This window comes from Gigantopelta aegis, chromosome 2 (genome assembly GCF_016097555.1).
Source record: "Gigantopelta aegis isolate Gae_Host chromosome 2, Gae_host_genome, whole genome shotgun sequence".
In the NCBI taxonomy this organism is placed as follows: domain Eukaryota; kingdom Metazoa; phylum Mollusca; class Gastropoda; order Neomphalida; family Peltospiridae; genus Gigantopelta; species Gigantopelta aegis.
Window position 1 is genome coordinate 28,103,683 of NC_054700.1, and position 11,311 is coordinate 28,114,993.

Genomic DNA, 11,311 nt, shown 5'->3' on the forward strand with positions numbered 1-11,311 from the left:
TAAAGGGACATTCCTGAGTTTGCTGCAATTTTTAAGATATTATCGACTAACAGAGACTTTTTAACGATTGTAATTACATATCAAATATATATGTCTGCACAAAATATTAGTGGCTGTATGTTAAACGTGTTCTGATCGTTCTAATATTTGTACTAGGTTAAATTTCATTTTATTTCTGGGCTTTTTACAAATATTAAGACGACCAGAAACACATTGAATATACAGACACTGATATTCTAAACAAGAAAATATATTTAATATGTAAGTTTAATCGTAGAAACATTTTATTAGTCGGAAACATCTTACAATGCAACAAACTCAGGAATGTCCCTCTAATCTAGTTGTATTGCTGACAATACATTTTATTTAACGAGTTAATTAAATTTAACAAAACGTTATCACGATGTCGTATGATCTATTTCTCTGTTGTAGGAATGGGACGACGAATTTTTGGTTTGGGAGCCCGAGAACTTTAATAATATCACAATGATCAGAATACCCTGTCACAAGTTGTGGCTGCCAGACATTGTACTGTATAACAAGTGAGTTTATAACAAAAGATATCAGATATTGTATTGATTGATAAAAACATTTATATATTGTACTGGTAATAATGAGTGAGTTACAGTTTGTTTTAGATGTTGTACTATAATAATAAGTGAGAGTTTTACAAAAGATATCAGATATTGTGCTGTAATGATAAGTGAGAGTTTTACAAAATATATCAGACAGTGTACTGTAATTATAAGTGAGGGTTTTAAAAATATATCAGATATTGTACTGTAATAATAAGTGAGAGTTTTACAAAAGATATCAGATATTGTACTGTAATAATAAGTGAGAGTTTTACAAAAGATATCAAATATGGTACTGTAATAAGTGAGTGTTTTACAAATAATATCAGATATTGTACTGTAATAATAAGTGAGAGTTTTACAAAAGATATCAGATATTGTACTGTAATTATAAGTGAGAGTTTTACAAAAGATATCAGATATTGTACTGTAATAATAAGTGAGAGTTTTACAAAAGATATCAGATATTGTACTGTAATAATAAGTGAGAGTTTTACAAAAGATATCAAATATGGTACTGTAATAAGTGAGTGTTTTACAAATAATATCAGATATTGTGCTGTAATGATAAGTGAGAGTTTTACAAAATATATCAGACAGTGTACTGTAATTATAAGTGAGGGTTTTAAAAATATATCAGATATTGTACTGTAATAATAAGTGAGAGTTTTACAAAAGATATCAGATATTGTACTGTAATAATAAGTGAGAGTTTTACAAAAGATATCAAATATGGTACTGTAATAAGTGAGTGTTTTACAAATAATATCAGATATTGTACTGTAATAATAAGTGAGAGTTTTACAAAATATTAAAGATGTTGTACTGTACTAACAAGTGAGAGGTTTACAAAAGATACTAGATATTGTACTGTAATAATAAGTGAGAGTTTTACAAAAGATATCAAATATGGTACTGTAATAAGTGAGACTTTTACAAATAATATGGTACTGTAATAATAAATGAGAGTTTTACAAAAGATATCAGATATTGTACTGTAATAATAAGTGAGAGTTTTACAAAAGATATCAGTTATTGTATTATAATAATAAGTGATTATCCTTTTCTGAACATCACCTCATGAACATTACTCAAAATAGGCTGACAACTCACTGACTGTCATCCTAGTTACACATGTTTTTCTTTTTACGCATACCTTTTTCTTTCTTTCCTGGCGTGGAAAGAATTTGTCAACATAAACTTGTGTTCCTTTTCTACGTATTTTATAGTCATCTTTTCGGGACCTTGCCAATGCAGATATAAAATGGGTAAAAAAACCCAATCATACAGGGATTGTACGAACGTTACATTTTGGGCCGATAAATGCGGAATCTAATTAAATTAGCTCCACTATTACATGTGGATCTAACAGCAGCCAGTTGGAGCTCATGTCCAGTTGACCTTTCATTCGACCAATCAAAACCTTACTTGCGAAATCATGCCAGTAATTTGAAAAGAATATGAAAACATTCGGGATTATGCCGAGGGTATACGAAATGATTCGGGTGGATTACGAAGTATGCCGGAAACTAAGTTTAATATAAAATTTTATATAAAATTCGTTTCAAGACGAAAAAAAAAAACGTGATAGTATAGCCATAAAATCTGTTTATACTAGTATACAATCCAGAGTTTATTACTGCACTTTTTCCCCTGTTTTTTTCGATGTTGAAATAGACCAACAAGTTAGCCTATTGCATAAATAGTCTCGCCCGATATTTTTAGAATTTGTATGCTCCCGAATAACGATATAAAAGGCGAAGTGTAGTTGGTCAATATTTAAATTGTTATTTATAGATGAAATGTTACCTGGACATGGGAGTCCACGCAATGCTGTTAGATCTACTGACAGATCCAGTAGAGCTAATTTTAGTCAGATTGATAAATGCGGTGTCCAAAATAAAAATGGCAGTTTTTACACTTCTAAAATTAACAAGCGAGGAGGTGGAGATAACGGTGAGGATTTATTAAACCAGTTCTAAAGGGAATGTGCACATCAGATTGACTGATATGTTGTTTCGGATAAAACTTTCTTTTGTACTGCAAAACAAATTAGATGGATATAAAGTGTATTGGATTATTTTAACTTTTGTTAAATAAAAATGCGTCTTACCGTAATGCAATGGCAGAAAGAAGCAACGATCAAATTAGGGTCAAAAATATAAACCAGCCTTTCGGAAGTTACATCATATAGTAGTTCTAGGAAAGGGCTACTTGAAAAGGTAAAACAGTATTATTCATTAATGTTTAGCTATGAGAGCAATACAGTTTATGTTTCTGCTTGTTTTCTTACAAACTTGTAAACGTGACGTTAGTCATGAGATGTGTTAGGCAATAAATAGCCTTTGTTTTATTTAACAACACTTATCCAATTTTAATTACGGTTATATGGGGTCTGATATCTACTTAAAGGGACAGACACTAGTTTTTAAACACTATGACATATTTTTCACTATTAAAGCCGTTTTTAATAATTTAAATTAGGAGTACTTACATTTTATGTTTTAGAATATTCATGTTCGTACACCTGAAGTGGTTCTGGTCAGCCAGGTTTTTGTAATAATCCAAAATGCATTTTTCATAATTCTAAAAACGCACGTTCGTCTGAGAAGTAATGGTTATCGAGAAACGCTTTAGGCTATTTTTAAACTACATGTGTATATTTGCTGGTTTAAACATCACACACTTCAGCTTTTCTCTGTTATAACTTTATCCAAATGTTTTGCAGGTTTGTAGATTAACTAAACTTAGTGTCCATTTTCATGGGCTGAAACTACTGTCTGCGCCTTTAAAGACCACACATATAATAAGAAAAAAAACCCTGCTGCTGCCACCCCAAGGGCTAGCAACACTTTCCGATTAGCAACAAGAGATTGTATATTTGCACCATCCCACAGACAGGATAATACATACCATGGTTCTTGTTATATTAGTTGTGGAGCACTGGCTAGAGAAATAGGCCCATGGGGCCCACTGACAGGGATCGATCCTAAATCGACCGCGCATCAAATGAGCACTTTACCATTGGGCAACCTCCGGCCGTTATGTTGAGGTGACATTGAACAAGGCTCTGTTTCCTTCCCAATGATAGGCAGGTTATAACGGGATATATAAAGTTGGCAACATGTAATGAAGGGGGCGGGATCCATTTCAATCGATAGAGCGCTCGTTGCAGCTGCTGTCGTTGTGGAAGTGAACCTCGTCGGCCGACCCATGTTTTCCCCGTCCCAACTAGTGTCCCACGACTGGTATATCAATTTCCTGTCCTGTCAAACTTTAACGTTTTAACCATGTAATGATAGGTTTGACAATGCCAGTCAAATTGTACTCTATTAGATGGCATAATATGAACACAATCCAACGATAAATCAGAAAATAAACAACATATTTTTGGTAGTCACAGATGTTCTAAACGGATACAGGCTTTTATATCGAAGCCAATCTTTGCATTTTTTAAAGTATATATATCCTTAGCGAATTCGTGAGTTTTTCCCAAACTGTTAGACATGAAGGAAAAAACACAAAGATATATATTTAATATATTTGATATTTATTCTGGCTGTATCGATCCTGAAGTTAAATTCCTTGCAAATTTTCGTATTTTTCTCACAGAGCCCTGGGAGAAAAAACCAACCTAGATAGTGCAAGCACAAACCAGTATTGATCTCGAAACTATATTCTTGGCAGAAATGTGATTTTTCTTCACTGACTTTCAAGCATTATCGATCCCAACGCTATATTCTTGGCAGATCCGAGATATTTCTTTCGGCTAGTTAGACTAAGGTTAATCGACACTGTCGATAGTTTTCGATCAAGCTTGTTATAATTTTCAAAATGTACAAACTGTGGTCCAGTTTTAATGACAAACAAACGCATCTCCTTATCAACATCCCCCTCTCTCTGTCTATCCCTTCCTTTCTTTTTTCTTCTCTCTCTCTGCCTCCATCTCTCTCGTTCTCTCTCCTTCTCTATCTCTCCTTTCTCTCTCTCTCTCTCTCTCTCTCTCTCTCTCTCTCTCTCTCTCTCTCTCTGTCCGTCTATCTCTCTCTCTCTCTCTCTCTCTCTCTCTCTCTCTCTCTCTCTCTCTCTCTCTCTCACACACACACACACACACACACACACACATACATTTCCTCTCCCTCCCTTTCATTAACATTACTGTATGAATCAAGAGGGTTTATTTTTCTTATCCTATTCTTTATTATTATAATCACAATTTATAACACAAACAAACAAATCCCATCAATAATGTTAAGAGTAGTGTATGTGCTGGGGGTTTTCCTCTTTGTTTTTACTGCGGGTATTCCCCCCCCCCCCCCCCCCCCCCCTGCTGTTTCGACTTTCTTCTTGGCCACTTTGACTGGTATTTTCAGGGCCATTTTGTCCAAGTGCCGTTGTGATTTGTTTCCATTTACAATGACAGCTAATTAATTACTTAATGCATAAACCGTAATTCCAATCATATAGCATTATTACACACACAGTCAATTACACTGCTGTCTTTGTAAAATATGTTTAGACAATTTGTTAGGTAATCATTTGTTTTAATACAATATTTTTTGGCATGGTGATACGAAAGTGTGTCTTTTTATCTATTGCCAATAAAGATGTTGTATTTTGTTGGGTGCCCAGCCATGTTGGTATCAGGGGTAATGAAAAGGCAGATTTTGCTGCCAAGTCTGCTTTGGATTTGCCTCATGCCAGGGTTGGTTTACCTTATACTGATTTAAACTTAATATCAACAAATTTATCTTTTCGACTTGGCAACGTGATTGGGACGGTGAGGTTGCGAACAAGCTTCATGCTATCAAGCCAGTCTTGAGAGAGTGGCAGTCCTCCTATAGACAGTGCAGGAAGGATGAAATAGTCTTGACCCATTCATTTATCTTAAAGAAAGATCCTCCGCCTCAGTGTGAGCATTGTCAGTGTCTTCTGACTGTGCGACACATTTTGGTGGAGTGTAAGCATTTGTCACAACTCAAAAAGATTTATTTGGACAAAGAAATGTGATAGAATCATTTCGATTCCATCCAGAACTTTTATTGCAGTTTTTACGCGATACTGAATTTTATTCTAAATTTTAATTATATCTATCTGTGATATTTCTAGTTTTACACAGTCCTTTACACTGTGTTTTTATTTAACTGTTCAATTTTTATATTGATGTTGATCATCACTTTGTTTTTCCCATTAACATAGTTTGACACCCACTAGCCGATGTATTTTTCGTGCTGGGGTGTCGTTAAACATTCATTCATTCATTCATTCATTAATACAATTTTATACTCTCTTTTTTTACATTAATTTTTGTCATTTCTGTAACCTTTTACTGTCTTGAAATATTTAATGTTTGAATATCTAATAATAGCCTTAACTGAAGCCTATTGAACAATATAAAAAAGTGTGTGTCCTTTCCTGAACACAAATGTTCAAATCCAGTACTCTGGTATATGCCATGCTAAATAACCAAAGCGTAGCCATACTTGAAGAAAACTACTCATAGTTATTCTACCATACCTATGCATTGTAGAAATGTGATTTGGTAATTAGTATGCACTGTAATTGTTTAACAAAATGCTAATGAAATCTGTCGGATCAAACAAATGTGTTTGGGAAAACTGCATTTTTGTTTGGACAAATTCACCTTGCTGAGATGCTTGTGAAACTGAAGTATATGCACAGCAGAGGAACTGTCAATATTATAATTTTAGAGCATTTAAAGTCATCTGCATAATATAAAATAAACAAAAAGGTTACTAATTTTTGGTTCACACTCTATGACTGTATCCAAATAGAATTCTACACAACAAAAAACATACAAGTGTTTAAGCGCCCATTTATACATTATTAAGTTTCTGTATATATGTATTAAATTCATAATCATTTTTCACCACAAAATTGCATTTGATTTTTTCACCCTCCTGAGACATTTTTACAACCTCTCCCGTGAAAATGCCCATCCGTTAAAACTTCCTGCAATACCCGAAGCAACAATTAAAATGCGTTGTATTTTGGTTGCTTGTACAATATTATTATTGCTCGACACTAATGGGTCTGATTGGCAGGGCTTTGTTTTACGAAACGATCTTAGCGCTACAATCACTTTAAGTGCATAAAGTAGCTATGCACTTAAGATGATCGTAGCGCTAAGATCGCTCGTAAAACGGGGTCCAGGTCAACATGTTAATGAATAGATGGCGGGCGTTAGATTACCAATTAACTACTTCCTACTGTACATGTAGATATGGATATACATGTATAAACTGTATCCTTACAAAGTTGAAAATGTAGCACTGTGATAATATTCAGAAATGCATTTGACTTTACTATAATCCAATTTCACTTGGTTCGAAGGGAAATGTTTTGAGGTCGGCATGTTTATACCGCATTTGAGCATGTTATTTTAAGTATGCTTATTTTGGACAAAGCGATTATCATCTTAACTTTGGTGCTAAAACCCTATATACAATTTAGAAAATATTTGATCTTTTACTGTAACATGACGGGGTTTTTTTCTTCCGGTTTTTGGGGTGGGTAGCTAGGCAGGTTCTCAACAGGTGGAGCAGGAACCAATTTTCATGACCAATCTATTCAGCTGTAACCTCACGTCTCGAACGTAACCCTAACTCTAACCCCTAACGGTAACCTACCATGTAAAGACGCCAAACGTTTTTATTTCTTCCGCAGTTATAAAAGTATGATGAATTAGAAACCTAGAGGTGAACTGTGTAGTGAGACCAACACATTAAACGCGATATATTCATTTTTAATTTTCAGTAAAAATGGGTTTTTTAATTGGCGTATATCGCGTTTTAATTTTTAAAAAAACCGGGATTTACCCAATACAATTTCATAAGGATCAATCACGTTTTGCAGAAAATTTAGATAAATGAATGAATGAATGGTTAACGACACCCCAGCACAAAAAATACATCGGCTATTGGGTGTCAAAGACCTATTTACAAATACGCACACGCGCACACACACACACACACACACACACACACACACACACACACACACACACATAAATGTACATGATGAGTTTCACGTTATTTTCTTTGATTGTAGTGCTGCTGGCTACACAGATGGGTTAATGGCTGCCAATGCTATGGTGGGCTCCAACGGCAACGTCTTCTGGCCCGTACCGGCGAAACTCCAAAGTTCTTGTAAAGTGGACGTGACATATTTTCCATTCGATATTCAAAAATGCAGACTAAAATTTGGTTCGTGGACATACGATGGATTTCAGGTTGACATCTTAAATCGAACCTCCGAGGTAGACATTTCTAATTACGTTAACAATGGTGAATGGGACCTCATAAGTATATCGATAGTGCGGAACGTCGTGTTCTACGCCTGCTGTGAGGAACCGTTCCCCGACGTGACGTTCTTCATCGTCATTCAGAGGCGGACGTTGTATTACATGTACAACGTGGTGTTTCCCTGCGTCATGATGTCGGCACTCACGCTGATGGTGTTCTGTCTGCCGCCAGACTCAGGAGAAAAGATTGCGCTAGGCATTACTGTCCTGCTAGCTTTCTCAGTCTTCATGCTGGCAGTGGCCGAAAACTTGCCAGAAACATCGGAATTTGTTCCGCTTATTAGTAAGTGATTCCACATTTTAAAACATAACGTACATTGAAATTGCCAAAATGACGGGATACACATAAGGTACATGGTCTTAAAGCAAACTTCTGTCAATAAATTGATAATACAGTGAAACCTCTCAAAACCGGACCCTTCGTAAACAGGAATTTACGAAAAAACTGACGTTTTTCGTCGTCCCATTTTATATCTCTGTGCACAAGAGAACCTCTGTAAACCGGATACCTCTTAAAACCGGACTTTTTAGTTGGTCCCGAGCGTGTGCGGTTTAGAAGAGTTTCACTGTATATAAGAGAGAAAACTGAAATGATATCTGAAATTATTTGCTTGCTGTTTCAAGTGATACATGTCCAACAATAATAGTTAATGATGTCCTTTGCAAGGATGGATTCAGGAAATTTCGAAATGGGTGCAAAACAGATTTCGATTGGGAGGAGGGAAACGCGGCTCCAGAAAAAAAAAAATATGAAGTTGTTTAGACGACTTCTGATATGTTTATGTCCGGAGTAAAATAATGCTTTCTATTCATATACGTAATAGTTTTAGAAATATTTTAATTTCTCCAATACCGATACTTCTCGATGAATAGGTACGATAAAGTCAACAATGCTTAACTTGAAATTTTCGTCTACAGATCATCAGAAAGAAAATACACCTTGAGCGTACAAGCTAGTCTTATGTATCATGTTATCGTAAATCTCCAAAACACTTTGTTTAAAAATGTGGTAACTATCACACTCTGCATTCACCGGTCTAGGTGGCGTTGTGGTTAGGCCATCGGTCTACAGGCTGGTAGGTACTGGGTTCGGATCCCAGTCGAGGCATGGGATTTTTAATCCAGATACCGACTCCAAAACCTGAGTGAGTGCTCCGCAAGGCTCAATGGGTAGGTGTAAGCCACTTGCACCGACCAGTGATCCATAACTGGTTCAACAAAGGCCATGGTTTGTGCTATCCTGTCTGTGGGAAGCGCAAATAAAAGATCCCTTGCTGCCTGTCGTAAAAGAGTAGCCTATGTGGCGACAGCGGGTTTCCTTTAAAAAACAGTGTCAGAATGACCATATGTTTGACGTCCAATAGCCGATGATAAGATAAGAAAATTAATGTGCTCTAGTGGCGTCGTTAAATAAAACAAACTTTACTTTACTTTCACTCTGCATTCATGATTTGTAGGGGCCCAGTGGTAAAGCGCTCGCTTGATGCGCGATCGGTTTGGGATCGATCCCCGTCGGTGGGTCCATTGGGCTATTTCTCGCTCCAGCCAGTGCACCACGACTGGTATATCAAAGGCCGTAGTATGTACTACCCTGTCTGTGGGATGGTGCATATAAAAGATCCCTTGCTGCTAATCGAAAAGAGTAGCTCATGAAGTGGCGACAGCGGGTTTCCTCTCTCAATATCTGCGTGGTCCGTACCATATATCCGACGCCATAAAAACCATAAATGTGTTGAGTGCGTCGTTAAATAAAACATTTCTTTCTTTCTCTCTTTCTTTCATGATTTGTATGGTAGTCAACCTTTCATTTATTTACCCAGGGAGAAATCATTATAGCATAAATCATTATAGCATAATAAATAAAAACGTTAAAGTTAAGTTTGTTCTGTCTAACGATACCAGTAGAACAAATTACTTCGATTAATCATCGGCTACTAGATGATAATTCTCACGAAGTCTTAGAGGAAACCCGCTACATCTTTTTATTAGAAACAAAAGGCACATACCACGACCGTTCATATGCCAGTCGTGGAACCCTGGTTGGGAATGGAAAACAAAGAGTAAGTGATGATACAATAACTGATTTGATCTGTAAAGAATAATTCATTTCTGGATTCTGCAGTTATTCAGTGATATTACAGTTCTTAGTGATGTAACAACTGTATATTGTCCCAACCAACCCAGCGACCCCTACCCCCCCCCCCACCTCCACCCACCACCCCCCAAAAAAGACCCCCCCCCCCCCCAAAAAAAAGCCCCAACACAAAGCAAAAAACCCAAACAAAACAAAAAACTATCCTGATAATAAAATAAAAGTGAGATGAATGTTCGGCTACTGCACCAAATTATTATGCTTATTTATCTCAACGTGATGCGCTCATCATAATACCCGCTGGGCATGTTTAGTGTGCTGCTGCTGCTGTTTAATTCATGTTCTCTTTTGTAGGTATTTACTTAACAATAGTGATGGCGTTGACGTCGCTGTCGGTGATAATGACTGTATTCGTCCTCAATCTTCACCACAGAGGACCGGACAAGAGAGCCATCCCGTCGACCATCCGAAAGCTGATGTTTGGCAGCAACTCCTCGCCTAGTGCGTTTCGGCAGCGCAACGACCGCTACAGGTCCGCAGAGGGAAACTTTATTAGGAATCTATCGCTAAAAATGACTTTAGAAAACATTGCACACGAACTTAGAGATGAAAGAAACAGAGAAAACGGCGTGCCGGAGACGCTTCCCAATGATACGCATGCACACACTTTACAAGGCCCCGAGAAGGAGATTAGGCACGTGTTTACGTCACCCGATTACAGTCATCAAAAACATATGAACTCCAGAGGTCGAAACAACCCACGTTCATACGAAGATGTTTTGTTATCACTCACACGGATATTAGACAAACACGAAAATGAGGAGAAGGACTACGAAATAATGCAAGAATGGAGACGTCTAGCTCAGACCGTCGATCGAATACTATTTTTTATTTTCCTCTTTGGGACTGTTATATCAACTTTTGCCGTTTTAGTAATAGCCCCCGCCACTCAGTAAATAATGTTTGTTTTACAAAATGAGCAACTTGGGAAGATTGTATATCTTACAGGCATTGGTAGTGGAGGGACGGAGCAGGGCAGTGTCCCGATCACTGAAGATTATACACTCCTTCCGCCTCTACCCCACTTGAAAGATGAACTAATATGTAAATCCCCTCATCTAGATGTGTATAGCTTCACACATGGCTATTAAGTGAAATATTATTTTGCAAACAATACAGTTATTTTGCATTTTATATATATATATATATATATATATATATATATATATATATATATATATATATATATATATATATATATATATATATATGCATGTTAATAATATAAATCATATAATATAAATATCGTACATTAAAAAT

At 36.3% G+C, this 11,311-nt stretch overlaps 1 protein-coding gene across 1 annotated transcript in view; it reads left to right on the forward strand.

Moving 5' to 3' along the window:
- The window catches only part of LOC121388011 (neuronal acetylcholine receptor subunit alpha-10-like), a 38,302-nt gene extending 27,272 nt beyond the window's left edge, over nt 1-11,030 (forward strand). The window contains exons 4-6 of the mRNA XM_041519210.1: nt 433-542; nt 7,647-8,182; nt 10,346-11,030. Coding sequence (XP_041375144.1) covers nt 433-542; nt 7,647-8,182; nt 10,346-10,947 — 1,248 coding nt within the window. The 3' untranslated portion in view covers nt 10,948-11,030. The remainder of the gene's footprint in view (nt 1-432; nt 543-7,646; nt 8,183-10,345) is intronic.
- Nucleotides 11,031-11,311: the final 281 nt, after the last annotated feature.